The sequence below is a fragment of the Coloeus monedula genome (genome assembly GCF_965178545.1).
Source record: "Coloeus monedula genome assembly, chromosome: 10".
Classification (NCBI taxonomy): Eukaryota; Metazoa; Chordata; class Aves; order Passeriformes; family Corvidae; genus Coloeus; species Coloeus monedula.
The window spans coordinates 4,844,589-4,860,266 of NC_138790.1; the positions used below are offsets into that span (position 1 = coordinate 4,844,589).

A 15,678-nucleotide genomic window follows, 5' to 3' on the forward strand; every position below is an offset into this window, starting at 1 on the left:
TGTTGAAGAGACTAGGTAAGTTGCTGAGTGGGCAAGAAGTAACACAAGGAAGAGAAAAAGGAGTGGTCAAACACAATAGATGCAAACCCAGCACGTGAAGTAGTCTGAAGTACAGCTTTTGAGCTTCTCGGGCATGAAATACTCCCTTAGGACAAGCCTGTTCAGTGGCCATCATCTGCTGCTGCTGCTGGCTTCTCCCTGGCTGAGCAGGCAGCAGTGCTCTCGCTGCATGTTCGGCTGCCCTCTCTCTGATGCAGGCAGGGCTGCACTGTGGCTGAAGCCCTGAGAACTGGCATGCTTGTCCAGAGTACCATAGCACTCCCCTTTCCTGCTTTGTAAGTCATAGATTGGAAACTGAAAGCAGGAAAAGTTCAGGAGCAGAGCAAAGGAATATTAGGTATTCCAGCAGCTCTTTCAGTTTTTGAGTGTTTATGTCAACAGGCACATGAAGTCACAAATCCTCAAGTGCCTCTTTTTTCTAATGAAGAAAAAAATTTAAACAAGCACTGGCATGGGACAGGGAGTTTACACCAATTTTATACTCCATCATTTATTAAAACTGGTGCCACTTAGCATTATGTATTCTTTTTCCCCACAGAAAATATACTTTATGTGAGGCACTACTGTAAAGTAAAAACACAAGTTGCTTCTTACAAATATAACATGTTCTTTGGCAGGTCAGTCCACCTGGGAGGACTAACTCACGTGACAGGAAAGAGTTAAAGGGCTTGAACCCACCAGCTTGTATCTGGGCAGATTCCTCAGCCTTTTGCAATGGGTTCAGTGTCATCCTGAGTAGCAGCATACCCCAAATCCAGTTTCTACTTGTGAAATAGGAGAACTGGGTACCACCCTCAATTTTACTTTAGTAGTTACTTCTGGTTACAGTGTTGCTGATCTCAGACACGTCATCTATTTTTGCTGAAGCTGCTGATTTTCTAAAACTGGCAGATTCTGAACCAAATGTTACAGGTTTAAAATTCTTAGAAAAACCTTAAAGGAAAGCACAGCTCAAAGAATACCCCCTCCCCCCCACTCCCAAATCAATGTACTGAAAGAATACAGAAAGCAGTATAACTCATGGTAGAATGTCAAAAACCACAGTATGACATTCTTCCCCTGCATGTGATTATGAAAAGGATATATCATTGTAGTAAAATCTAACAAGATCTGAAAGCTTGCTGGAACTCAACAGAAATGAAAAACACAAGTTGAAAAAGCCACAGCTGACAAATAAATCTGGACCATTAAACCAGTACATAAGCCTTGGCAAACAATCCAGTATTGCTTCACTTATTTCAAGTTTCAAATCAAACAAGACCATTGCCTCATTTCATCCAATCTTTTCAACAATAAAAACCACTGAACTTCACCATATTAGCCTTATTTAAGTCCCACTTTCCCTTCTAGGAAAGCACCTTGTATTGTCAGGCAGATATGAGGGGTGTGTGTGGTCCCTTAATGTCCTCAGTTTCGGAAATGTTTATCTTCCTAAGTATTAACCAGTTGTACCCCATTTTATTTTTGGTTTTTTTTCTGACAGAGAGTTAGGTCACTTAATTGAAAAACATGTTTTATTCCACCTTTAAAAAGGTAACGCAGACTATTACCTCAAAAAAGCAATAGGATAAAAACCTTTATTGTTCCACTTTTGTCAGAGTTCATTTTCTATGGATATGCATTTTTGTAACATAATTTTGTTACATTAGAAACTTCAGCTCCTTAGAGGCTTAATGTGGAGTAGCAAAAAAACCTTGAAAACCAATTCAATCCCATGTCTTCAAGTAAGATACCACTTGGGCACGAGGAATCTCTAGGATTAGAATCAGTTAGATTTTCCACCTCCTCCCTTTCCTGTGTTCTTTGTCCTCATTTCATGCCATGCTTTCACCAGTGGTTCTCTGTTCTTCCATATGAGCTCATGGCCATAAGTCACATACCACCTGGGAAAGAAATAATAGTTAAACTTAACTGCAACTTCTCTCTGCATCTGAGGGAAACCAGACTGAGCACTAAGACCAAGTAAATGCTTAGTATAGAAGACAAGATAAACTAAGGCACAAAGAACATGCTTGGAAAACGGCAGGTAAGCCACTTGTTCTCTTGACTCCAGTTAACTTTGTGTTCTTGTTTGCCTCAGTCCTGTGAATGCACAGTTTTCATGCCTTTAATTTGACGCTGTTGTGATTTCTACTAACAGAGATGTAAAAAATTATCTCCACTTAAAAGACTGTTAAAACAGTTCTGTTGCTTGTGCTAATCCTTACTGACAACACCAAGGAAAAGTGTTCTTCTTCTATATAAATACAACTGCCCCATAAAGAACAACCATGTTCCATTCAAAATGAATTTTCTTCTATAAGCACCTAAAGATTAATCTATTAAAGTGTTCTAGCTTTGTTTATATTCACATATGCTAATATATGAGTATCAGCAAAAGTGATTAAGCAGTGGAGGTTTTGGTGGAGAGGCACGAGGGGAAGCAACCACGTGGAAATAGGTTGAGGGTTCTCTCACAAGCTGAACTCCACACCTGAGTCCTGAGGAACAAAAGCACTTTTCTTGAGCCAGCAGCCAGTAAACTGGCCATTCCAAATTATACAGCTGCTTTCTAAAGTGGGAAGTAATGTATAGAAAATACTTTGTTGTTCAACATATATCCTAAATAAGGCCCTGTTTCAGGATGAAGTGACTAAAATCATCATTGAATAGAACAAACATGTAAAATGTATGTGGGTGAGGAAAGCAAGAAACTTGCCAACTCCAGAGCACTTTTACTGCAACTGCTGTCTATCCTCTTTTAATATGTGAATCTGCATTACCAGTGCAGGTTGTTCCTTCATTACAATGAACAAGCTCATACAGATACATCATGACAGAAAGCAGTTATGAATCAGCAAGACTACATCTGATGCATTTGTGATGCCAGAGAAGAGGAGAAAGGGAGACTGTACAGCACAGAGCTTATTGACACCAAAGTCAAGAAATAGGAAACAAATTGGTCTACAAACTGGTTTGCCTTTAAGTCTGGCCTAGTGAAATCTCAGGTAGGCTTTTCAAATGCCTACATAAAATATTAAAAAATGCACTTAGCAATAGGTATGCAATTGGGTAGAAGGGGAAAAACTCAATGTAGTTCAAACATGGAACAATACAGAATTGTTTCCTACAAACTTGTTTCTAGTAGTTCTTACTAATTAGGAAGGCTCCCCACAAAGGCAATACAGCAACACTGAGAAAACAGCACTAGAGGCTGCTCAAAGCAATTTGGCCTGAGCTTGTATTAACTCTGTAGCTCACTCTAAATTGGCAATTAGAGGAAAAACACTGAGACAAAGACTTTTTTTTAGCTCTTTAAAGTTATTTTAATTTGTCCATTCTGTGCTTTGTGAGAATCTTTTCTGCCCTGTGACTCTCTTCAATGTGCTGGCAAGAGCAGAACAGAGACAACCAGCCCAGGTTATGGTTACAGGACCACCTGACATCTAATCCATGATTCTAAGGCAGTTCATCTCAATTCTTTCAGTTCTAAGTGTCTGTTAACAGTGTTTTCCATAAAATTTTACAGCACTAGAAGGGTAACAGTGAGTTGTATTCATTGCTAGTTAAGACAACTTTGCAAAAAAACCCCCCACACTTCAGCAATATAGGAAGGGGGGAAAATAAGGTATTAATTTAAAATACAAAACAGAGTCAGTAAATACAGACTTACATTCCAAAGAGAGCTCCCCCAAGGTGTGCAGCATGGTCAAAAAGTCTCCAGCCTAGAGCAAGCCCTGCAGTGTCAAATGCAATTATGGCTTTTAAAGCCTAGAAAGGAGAGAACATGGAACAGACAGGATCAGTCACAACATAAAATAGCCAATGATAACAGTTTCCTATTGTAGCACAGAGCAAAAATCTGGAATCAAAAAACAGCCTATAAATTTTATATCAAAGCAATTACTGTAAAAAAATTGTTTTAAACCAAGAGACTCAGTCTTCACCTGTATTGTGCTGTCAAAATACAGATGTGAGCAGCTACAGAATAGTGCAGAATGTGTCTTTTTTGAACACTCAGCCTCTTCCAGTCTTCATTTCTAAAGCTACAAATACATTCCAAACTTGAGCCAGGAGGAAACAGAAATTACTTGAAAGAGTACATGCTGTAAGAGACACCACAAAAGATTGCAACATTCTCATTCTCTAATTCTGATGTAGCTTAGATTTATGTGCATCTGTGCTCCTGAACACAACCCTCTAGTGGATGGAACATGTGGGGCAGCATCCCTGTTATCTTATCTGATATAAACATTAGTTGGAAGGCAGAAAATCCGGATGACAGTGAACAATTCCACACCCAGAGCAGCATAAGCAATGGTGTACCATCTTCAGGAGACACAAGGCACCAGAACTGTCAATACACAAGGTTTTACTAAATGCCTCATTTCATAAAGACTGACAGATTTAACACAAGGATGAAATGGTACTTCAGGCAGGATTTCTTTCCTTAAGCATAGGTGTTAGAATAGAAGCTCTATTGCTACATTGGCTTGTTTAATTTAAAAGCCCATTACAGTATACGTAAGGTAGATTAAAGGAGTCTGTGAAGTTTAGATATACAATTATATAGTAGGGCTACAATCATTCCACAGTATTGTTTATACTGCAGTAGCTGATATTGCTCTTGTTTTGCTGTTGCAATGAGCACTGCTCATGGCAATGCTCTCTGTGGCTCTGCCTGCATTTCTACCCTGGCCATTTTTATAAAGAAAGATGCAGTTATAGGGTAGCATGCAAAAAAAAAAAAAAAAAAAAAAAAAAAAAAAAAAAAAAAACCAACCCAAAAAAACCCCAGGTCAACTCAAGCAGAAGTGCAAGAAAAACATGAAGGCTACATCTAAGAATGTTTGTTCAAATCTGTAAGCTTCACTTACAAAAAGTAGTAAATCTCATGATCTTGGAATGACCTGGCTTAACTGCTTTAAGCAGTAAAACAACTTTAAGTAGTGGACCAAAGATGATTAACTTATTAAAGCAAGTTAAGATATACATGAGAAGCTTTCCTTAAGCGTGGCAGTGGATCTGCATAAAAGAACTTAATGAAACAAAAAAAAGGAGTCCCAGTACTACACACGAAGAAAAGTCTCAGTAGCCTACTTCTAATTCCAACAGTGTTCCTGAAGTATCAAAAGATGATATGCAAAAGAGGAGGCAAATATTCCTCCAGGGCTGGAATGCAATCTCCTGTAAGAAGTGAAATTCTCTGTTTCTCATCTTGATGAATTTTTCTTTAACAACCATGTACCAGTTTTACATCAGCCTGTTTCAAGTGCTGCTATAAAAAATATCACTCATCAGAAAGAAGAGGATGTGTATGTAGGTTTCCTCAGACAGGTGAACCTGACCCCCTCCCAACTTCTTTCACCTCTTGGGATTAGATCTGAAACAGACCCATAGAGGATGGAATTCAGGATAATTCTGAATTCACCACTCTGCTGGAATGACTGTGCTAGGCTGCAACAACTCAGAATTGGTCCCCAGGACTTCTATGACCCCTCTTCTCTTTCAAAATAAATTTAACAGCTTAGAAACACAGACAAAGAGGACACATGCTCAGATACTGAAGAGGTATGGGGAAAGTGTTTTAAGAATAGCTTTTCTTTGAAGTTCAAAGGCACTTACACTTCCTGCTGTAAATGTGAACATGGGAAGAAGTATGATGGCCAGTTTTGCTTCTGGCATCTTCGTACACACGGCTGCAAGGACAGTCATTATAGCTCCTGACTGGAAATACAGGAAAACACAGCAAAGCAAGCTAAGATGTTACATAAGGGATAATACATTTTTCTGCATGTGAACCTGTTTTCCTTTGGGTTTTTATTTTCAAATGCAGCCCTATGGTAAATCTCAAAATACAAAACACCACAGAAAAGTTCAGAATAAAAATAAAACAAGGCACCACTATTTAATTTCAGTATCTGAAATTATAAATACTGGGGAAAAACATCCTTCAAATCCTCTTATATAATTAAGAAATAGTCACTCCTGAATTTAAGATAATGATTTATGTAAATGTGCTTTTTCCCAAGTAAACCCTAGAAATCTAACACTATTAATCTAGCACAGACATATCTGATGAAGGGAATCATTCTGAAGCCTGTACAAAACCAAGGAAAATAACAGATAGACAGAGACAAGAACCTTTTGTCAATGAAACAAGTAATTCCCTGGACTGTACTAAATTGACCATGGGCTTTTGTATCCCTGAAATAATCTCAATGGAAAGGCTCTGAATACAGTAAACTAATGCAATGTGTGGTAATTTCAGTAAGTTCAGACCAGTAAGACTAAGGAAAAGTAACTTGCTCTAGATATCATTTATTCATAAGACAAAAGGACAACACACAGACAGCATTTCCAAAAATTTTAACCTCAGCACAGCTTAACAGTTTTTTCCATTGCAATAGAATAATGAGAATCTAACTTTGGGCTTTTATCAGAATTATTTAGTATAGTAAGTTAAGCCTTTAAAATCTGGCAAATGTCTAGGTTAACCTCAAATTTAATGCAGGTTAAGCGTTTTAAAATGTTCCACTACTAAAAACACTTGGAAAGAACTGGCAGCTACTGGAGCTCCTCAGCCTGCCTCATATTGTTCATTGGGTGATACTTTTGGCAGGAGTGCTGCCCTTCCTGCACAGCATGCCCTACAACTTCCACTGGGATCACATGCTGAGTTTGATTGTCTGATTACATTATCTCTTTCTAAAGTATACTATTTTTAATTAGAGAAGACTGCTACACAATTATGAAATACCACTTCTGCAATAAGTTACATAACTGATCTGCTCAGGGACAAGAGGTCCTGCTGTTTAGGACTCATTTACAGCCCTCAGCATTAAGTGGTGTTAGTTCTGGGCAGCTGCTGCAGCAAAGGTAACAGATCTGAAGAACAGGCACTTGCCTGTTTCACAGGAGAACCAGTTCGTACCTGGTTCCTTGATTTTGGTAAAGCTTTCTAGTTTCCATTACCCCAAATATACTCTTGGCTTTTAAGCAGGTTAAAGAATACAGCAGGCTTTCAAATTGGCTTCAAAGATCATTATCAGTCTCTCATATTCCAAGATACTTACAGCTCCAAGGGATGGTTCAAACCTTCCCGTGGCCATTTTAGCAACATAACTGACAAAAGTGGAGATAACCCCTGAAAAAGAGACATTACTACTGGAAATGATGGCAGCAATGCAGACAAGCATCAGGAAGTACAAATTAACTGTCATCTTTTGTCACAAAAATCCCAAGAGACTGTATAAAGAGCTGTTTTATTTTGGTAGTAAAGCAGGAATTAAAACCAGATACAGTTTTATCATCTTTCAAAGCCCAGTATGTTAAACCCACTAAAAATCTGTATGGCAGCAAAGTAGTACTGCACTTAGTATAAAGCAATGTGTGGGATTGAACAATGGCCATCTGTCATCATACATCTATTAACCAGGCACACACTTTACTTGTATGAACACATATTTATATTTTTAAAGTGTTGTAAATATAAGTATTTAACATTACCAGCAGAAAGGTATACTGCAATGAACTGCTCACACCCCAGAAGAGAGACAATGCTGCTGGAAAAACTCCATAAAACATACATATTTGCTGCCATGTGGAAGAGAGAGAAGTGACTAAACGTAGAGAGCAGCATGGGAGAACACAGGGCTCCTACAAAAGAGAAAGCAATGCACATAAAGAAGTCAGTATTTTCATTTGCTTCAACTTGCACATCATGCAGACTAGAAATTTATCAAGACACACTATAGGCTAATTACACTTAGATTCTCAAATACAAGCTATATAATAAACCTACCAATTTCAAATTCCAAGCAATGACTTTTGGAAAGGTAGAACATACACCCCAAAGATATGCAAGCTGCAGTAACAGTCTTAGTTACCTACTGGGGATTGTTTCATAGAAAACATTTATCTTATGACGTGTCCTATGCTTTGAAACAGAAAAAAGGTATTTTATTTATATACGTATATGGTGAAAGATTTTTAATATATAAGCAGCCATATAAAATTAATTTGCAATGAAGATGAACTCAGAGAAAAAACAGTTTCTTCCTTTTTGCAAAAGCTACTAGCTCTCCTCACTGAAACAGCAGCCTTGAAAATGCAAACAAGCCAATTAGCAGGTTTGAAGGTCAACTTTATTTAAAATAGGAGTGTTTGGGGTGACATGCTCAGATCTGGGTAGCAGATCTCTTTAGCTTTGGAGTGCATGGGGGAACTGGTTGAGTTTCCACATTTCCAGCAGAAATTAAGAGGATAGCAGGAAGTACCTTCCGACCACATTTTTGTCTCCTTCTCCTTTTAATTCTTTTCTCTGCTGTAGAAAGGAAACCCCATTTTTCTGCCATTAAGTATTACTAAAGTTTTTCCCTAGGTTAGTATCTTCAATACATTTCACACACAATGAAAGCCAAGTTGGTGCTTGGTTTGTTTGGGTTTTCTTAATGCAAGCCGAAGCACAGCTTTGAAACAAGGACTCTTTACACAAAGCCTAGAGACTAATGCTTGTCTACTGATGAAAGCACACATACATGTGACTGATGATGGTTCTATCTGCATCCCCCAGAACATTAAAGGAGGGAAACAGTCACACTTGAGTCTAGTTTATGAATGGCATTATGTAGTACAGTTTATTTTCCTCCTTTGCTGAGTGGCTTGATTTGCACTCTGTCCAAGAAAGCAGGTCGGCTGCTGTCACTGGGAAGAGTACCTCTCACTTTTATTCAGGCAGGAGCTGCATCCCACTGCATGCAGGAAAAGGCCAGATAGCAGGCAACAGTTTTGATATTACAATATTTATAAAAGCACCGGTTTTCTTTGTTTTAAAAAATCAGATCCATTACTCCTAACATTCTTCCCCTCAAGCCACTTCCTGCCTAGATGGAATGATGTGTTTGGGCATGACTGAGATTGCTTGTGGATGATGGAGCTCTAAGTAAACCATATGCCACCTGAAGCTTCTGCTTCATGTATGATCAGAGGTTCTATTACATCTCTGTGTAGGAAAGTCACCCAAATTATTGTTTACTTACTGGAGGATGGATTTGAGGTGAAATATGTAAACATAATCCGTCGCATGCCAGGCAGCCTCCACAAACAGAATACAAAGACATTTGCAGCTATAATACCTATTAAGAGGGGGAAAAAAAGTATAAAAGCAAATTATGAATGTAATACACCATAATGCTTACTGAAAGCAAGTATTTAAAAAGGCAGCTTGTAGGATTGTACTTTTTCTTCACAATCCCATTAAAAACAAAATCCACTTCTTACTTTGTATACAGTTTAAAAAAAGCAATGAAAAATACTGAAAGCTACATTTATATAGTGGAAGTCTTTCAGAAATATGACATTTAATTGCAACCATTCTAACATACAGTGTAATGAATCCAGCAGTCCAGAAAGATCTGTGCTGAGAAGGTTCAAGCTATAGTTTCAAACTGCTATTCCATTGCAGAATCAGTGAAACAGGAGCCAGTTAAAAGGTCCCATTTCCTGCCCCTCTTGCTGTTTATTCCCAAATGGCACCCATCTACTGCACACTTGAATTTAACTGCACACCTCACAGCCCCAGCACAGTATCTGTATCACGACCTGACTTGCACAGTGAAGCAATTCAAAGCATTGTACAAAACTTCCTGAGATCACTTGTTAGTTGAGTGGTCTGAGATGATTTTGGCCTGAAACATTCAGCACTTACGCAATCTAGTCTTCAAACTGGGAGTTAATACCTCAAAGAGTTAGTAAGTTGGTTGAAATTATTTTTTCCAAAATGTAGAAAAGGTAAATGGCAGAGAAATACCATTTCAGTAACCTTGTGCTAACAGCTTGCTAATACAGATTCAGTAAATACCTAATGTAGAATATGTAACAGGAGATAGGGCTCAGCTATTGGATTTGAACCAAGTTCTCATCAATTTCATTTCACTCATTACATTTATCTTGGGGATTTCAACTGGCATTAGGCTAACCAATCAAAACTACATTATAACCAAAGGAAAGCTCAAAGGCTAAGTTTTTGCTACTTTTCACATGTCATACTGCAAACATGTAACTATTAGGGAATTTAATTTCCACAGTTCAATGGAATATATACACCTATTTCTTCTAAAAGCATTTGCTGTTTTTCATAATTCCGGAGAAAAATATTGCTGGGGGAGGATTCTAGTTAATCCTCCACACTCTCTCACACAGATGCATAGGAACTTTTTTAAGGCATACAAAAAATAGTTTGTGAGAAGGAAGTGTAGCTGAAACAGGGTATGTGCAGGTGTAAATTTACATATGCTTTGTGCCCAACAACCTAAACATGGTATGAAAGCCATCTGTTTTAATATACTGTACCTGTTAGCCATATTTCTCTTCCTGTGAATGTCTAATACTTGTAAGCTAACACAAACCTGTCACAGTCCGCTGACCCTCAGTCAGGCTATTCCACCAGCTGTTAACCTGAAAACAGAATTATTGTCCATCAATGCCACCATAAAGCATTTGCAATTTCAAAAACAGTCATGTAAGGTTCTAAGTTTTTAAGAATGGAAAGCATTTGTTTGAAATCTCTGAAGTAAATAGGTTTCAAGTTTTTTTACTTCTGATTGCTTCAGCTGTTCAAGTTGACATTTCCTTACTGAAGAACAGCTTTTTACCCTCCTTTTCATAAAATACCCCAATATGGATGAAGAGTTTCTTCAAAAAGAATGGGTTTATATCCTTGTACACAACTCAAATGGGTTTACCCTGCTTGCATTAAACAAAGATCTAGCCCATAATGCTGACTTTAGCAGATTAGCCAAAGTTAGCATAAATCCTGCCTCGACTAAGCCTCACCCTAATGCTAACATCACACCACCCACCTTTGAGTGATTCCACTTTTGTGCCAGGATCACTTTTGCAGAGGTGACTCACAAGATATGGAATCCATTCCCCCTTGCGTCCAGCTCACCCAGCCCTCCTCCAAGCTTAAAACCCCTGAAAAAAGTTTATTTTGAGCGCAGTCAGCCCACAGACAAATTGCACCCCCCTTTTCCTTCCTCAGCTTGTAATAATTTTGGACATATACTTTGTTGATACCTCAACGACCTTCCAACCATACTGATGGGGACAGTGTAATAAAAATTATCTGCAGGTTGGAGGCAGGGGATATAATGCTGTATGAAAAAAAGTATTCACTATTTGATATCAAAGTAACAACTTCATTGCATTTTTTGTTTAATTCTCTGGCAGAGGATATTCTTCAGTATAAGAACACAGCACAGACATGATTTTTCTAAAATACAAGGATTATATGCCCTCAGAAACCACTGGGAGAATCCTCAACTCTTAGAAATAGAACTTACCCACTGAAGAAGGGGATTGGGAGTTTAAGCCTATTAACAACAGGGCAGTTTAGTTTTCTTTTTTGATAGCTAATCACCAGATCTTCCCCTTCAGGTTTTGAAGGCAAAAAAAAGTATAAAGGCATAATTATTTAAAAATATTAAGTGCTGATCATAATCTCCCCTGCAGTTCATATACACCAAGCAAGAAAGCATGCTAGGATAGAGGTAATTTTCTTTCTAGCAGCTTATACATGGTTCCGTAGTTTAGATTTTTGACCAAAACAGTACTGATTAACACCCTATTGTTCTATATTTTGGTGAATGGTATTTGTACAACATCAAGATCTTTTGCATTTCTCGCTCTGCTGCTGCAGGTTGCAACAGGCTGGAACGGGACACAACCAAGCAGATGACCCGAACTAACCAAAGAGAGATCCCTACCAAATAATACCATCCCCTCAAAAGAGGGGATTTCAGGAAATTTAACATATTTTTCTCATGAACTGGTTGGGCACTGGTCTTTCCACAGGAGATTGTGAGTGATGGCCTTTGCATCACTTGTTTTCTTCTCTCTTCTCACACTTACTAAACAAATTTTTGGTGATTGTTTTATCTTTATCCCCAAGTTTTCTTGCTTTTCTTCTCCACCCAGCCCACTGGGGGTTTGTGGGGGCCATAAGCGAGGAGCTGCATGGAGCTCAGCTGCCAACCAGGGTTATCCCACATGCCCATTTCCACAGCAGTGCTGGTGTGCACAATATGCATTCAAAAAATAGCTCTTGCGTATCCTATCCAGGATCCCGAGCCTCTCCAGCTCCACGCTCAGACCTACTTCCCTTGGACAAGGAGACCTGAAAGAGTATCAAGCCTTGTCTATCACAAGCCAGTAATAACCTTGAAAAAAATGTGAATATACACGAATGATTACATTAGTTTTAAGTATACTTAATTAAAAACTAAATGACTGATACTTCTGGGATGCCAACTCAATTTATAACAAATCTTGCAGCATTTATTTTGTTCTTGCTGCCTAAACTTCAAAGTACTTGCATGGAAGTGTCAGTTCTCAAAGTAAAAAAGCCCTCTAAAACCTTGTATTTTTATGGGTTTAGAGGCAGAAAATACAAATGCATTTCAGAAGCCAGAGCACTGAAAAGCCTTAAGCATAAGGTTGAGAATTTAATCTAGCTCTGTCCTCTGGGAATTCACGTTCACTTTCGAGAACACTTAAGATACAGCAAGAACATTTGTTGGGGGTTTTTTTATGGTGAAACAGCAAATGGTAACTAGTTTAGATGAACAAATTCCTACTACTGACCTCTCTTTCCTGCATTCCTGGGTGAAGATGATATTTTTCTCTATTTTTTTCCACTATAACTTTTGCAATGGTATTGAGTTACAGTTTTCTAGAACTAATTTTATCAGTTTTCCTTGTAAGTCAACTATCTACTGTAATTTGTTGAGAACCCAATATTTCTCCAAGTTCCACATCAGAAAAACCAGGACAAGTATCTGTTGTACAAACGGTGTTTGCACCAGAGGAGAGATGAGGCTGTGCCTCGCACTCCTGCAGGGATCCACCCCTGTGCGAGCAGCCCGGGCTTGGCTCCGTGTACCTGCTTTCTGAAGTCGCCTCTCTTCTGCGGCCGCATTTTATCCATCCAGTCCGCTCGAGCTTCCTCAAAGTAGGTCTGGACGCGCGACTTGAGCGACTCATACTGCCAGATGGCGGCGGACCCGAAGGCCGAGCCTGTGAACTGGGCGATACCAGTGAAGGCTCAGTGACCGCTCCATCCCGGGCTAATGCCACACGCCGAGCCGGCTGCTCGGCCCCGACCGGTGCAAGCACGGCAACGGGAGCTGCGGCTGCGCTGAGCAGCGGGACTCACAGAATCACGGAGTCCTTAAGGCTGGAAAACACCTTTAAAATCATAAGTCCAAATGTCAAGCCAGCACCACCACTGAGTTCGCCATGCCCTCGAGTGCCATATCCACGTGTTTTTTGAATACTTCCAGGGATGGTGACTCCACCACTGCTCTGGGCAGTCTGTTCCAACGCTTTACAAGCCTTTCTGCTTTTTTTGTTTTTTTGGTTTTTTTTGTTTGCTTTTTCGTTTTTTTCCTAATATCTAATCTAAATCGCTCGTGGTGCAACTTGAGGCCATTTCCTCAGGTTTACTGAATGTTCAGTTGCAGGGGGTGATGCTTTATCAAAAAGGTTCACAAACAAAATTGGTCAATGAAATTATTAAGTTCACTGAAATGGAATGAAACTGGGATACCTTTACAATATTCCCATTGACTTAGTTGAAGTTACTTTCTGTTATCTCTGTACAATGCCACAGCATTTGGCCAACAACCTTGCGTTAACTTTGACTTACTGAGAAGCGAAACCCAGAAAAGCATTCCCGTGGGACAGATGGAATATGCTCCTTGCCGACCCGCTCCCCCCACCCGGGCACAGCACCTGGCCCGCAGGAGCCACTTACCCCTACGGCGAACAAGAGCGGCTTGACCAGGCGGCGCGGCGAGGGGCGGCCGGTGGCCGTGGTGGGCGACGGCGGGCAGAGGCTGCGGCGCGGGGGTGGCGGGACGGGCCGCGCCTCGGCGGCGGCTGCCGGGGGCTCCTCGGGCCGCGGCCGCGCCCGGCGGAAACCCCGCCGCGGCTGCAGCAGCAGCACCGCCAGCCTGCGGGGGAAACACGCGAACCGTCAGCACCGCCCGCCCCAGCTGCCCCTTCCCCTCCCCGTCCCGTCCCGTCCCGTCCCGTCCCGGCGGCACCTGTGCGGCCGCGGGCCCCCGGCGCGGGCCCAGCACCGCCACGCCATGTTGGCGCCTCCCCGAGCGCTTCCGGGGCAGCCGGGCGACATCTTCCCGCCGATGGCGGGGGAGCCTCTCGGTCACCGCATGGGCGGGCGCGGCTCCCCGCGGCTCCTGAGGCCGCTCCGCACAGGGGTGGATGGCCGCCCGCGCGGCTCCCGGTGCCGCCGCCGGGGCACAGCGGGCAGCGCCGGCGGGTCGGAGCCCTCCCGGGGCCGCCATGTCGGGTGGGTGGTGCCCGCTCTGCCGCCATGATGAGCGTGGCAGCGCCTTCACCGCCACGGCCCCCTTGACGCGCGGCGCTGGCGCCGTGAAACCAGGGGCTGCTGTTGTAATAAATGAGTTGGTTTCAGGGTGTTGGTTATTGCTGTTTGGGTAGGATGTAGAAGAGGGGAGTTGAGGGTGGATAGATGGACATGTTAATTGAAGGGAAGTTGAGAGACTGTACGGGTGCAATGCTGGTATGTAACCACTGGATGGGGATATAACAAGGACCCAATGGGTTTAATGGAAGGAACTTTCTAGTACATTGCCTCGTAGGGTACAAGTGATGAGGACGATGCCCTGGACTGTGATTGGAGAGCGAGCCAACCAATGAAGTGGACTTGTTTGAAAATGATTGGTGAGGAATGCACGAAGGTACAGACCAACCAGCGAACAGGAAAGGGACCAACCAGCGCGAGGATTAAAAAATGCACCAGTCCGGTGGCACCAGAGACTTTAAAAGCTACCTGCACCCGGGGGGGGGAGGGAATTCTCCTGCGGAACATGGGGTCCGAGGGAGCGCTCAGTGGGTCTCAGTGTCTTGTTGGAGCGTTGTTTTGTTCTGGCTTGTCACGCGGAGCCTGGGCTTATCCTGGGTTCCCGCTCTGAGCAGTTAACAAATAAACGAGTTGACTTTTCCTTTGAAAGTCTCAGTCTCGTTTACAACAATTCTGGAGGCTCGTCTGGGATAGGCCACGCCCCCTGGCCGGTCCCGAGGAAGGACGAGTCCAGGGAAGACGCGTCTGGCAGATTTTTGCTACCCGGAGTTTGGATTTCTTCGAGACCGTGGAGGGGCAGCTGGCTTTCCCGAGTAACGGCTGAGAGCACGACAACCCAGAAGGAGAAGAGCCCTCCGGGAGGGAGTGGGGCTCGCAGATACACAGGTCAGTATTGCGAGTGGGGTGAGGCATAAGGGGGTGCGAGTTTGTGTGTTAGGGTGGCTGGTTGGAGCGGGGGCTGCGTGGAGCGGGCTCTCGGAGCGAGTGTGGAAGCTAGTGTGGGCGAGAGAGTGTGGTACCCTTAGGAGGGGGAGACGGGGGAGTAGTTCCTTTTCGCCGCCCTTACCCGCGTAGGCTCCCATTCCTCCGCGGTTGGAGGCTCCGAGGGGTGGCTTGGTACTGGGTGTGAGGGCTGCTGGACAATGGGGTGGGGCGCCGGCGCACGCGGTGAAATCCCAACGAGGGTGGGGGGGGCACAGTAGCCTCACCGGCCACGGCTGCCTGGAGGG

At 42.2% G+C, this 15,678-nt stretch overlaps 1 protein-coding gene across 1 annotated transcript; it reads right to left on the minus strand.

The window, feature by feature from the left end:
* Positions 1 to 1,611: 1,611 nt before the first annotated feature.
* Positions 1,612 to 14,196, minus strand: PARL (presenilin associated rhomboid like). Its single transcript, XM_082287812.1, has 10 exons — positions 14,148 to 14,196; positions 13,856 to 14,054; positions 12,983 to 13,123; positions 10,449 to 10,497; positions 9,081 to 9,176; positions 7,549 to 7,698; positions 7,116 to 7,186; positions 5,665 to 5,766; positions 3,713 to 3,810; positions 1,612 to 1,943 (listed from the first exon to the last, which is right to left on the minus strand). The coding sequence occupies exons 1-10, from the start codon at positions 14,192 to 14,194 to the stop codon at positions 1,826 to 1,828; spliced, it is 1,071 nt and encodes a 356-aa protein (XP_082143938.1). The 5' UTR covers positions 14,195 to 14,196; the 3' UTR covers positions 1,612 to 1,825.
* Positions 14,197 to 15,678: the final 1,482 nt, after the last annotated feature.

Excerpts from the sequence above, each read along its gene's own strand:
- PARL (XM_082287812.1), bottom strand. The coding sequence starts at position 14,194 with ATGGCGTGGCGGTGCTGGGCCCGCGCCGGGGGCCCGCGGCCGCACAG. Across the intron at positions 14,055-14,147 it reads GGGGGCCCGCGGCCGCACAG|GCTGGCGGTGCTGCTGCTGC; the intron begins GTGCCGCCGGGA and ends TTTCCCCCGCAG. Across the intron at positions 13,124-13,855 it reads CGCTCTTGTTCGCCGTAGGG|TTCACAGGCTCGGCCTTCGG; the intron begins GTAAGTGGCTCC and ends GGTATCGCCCAG.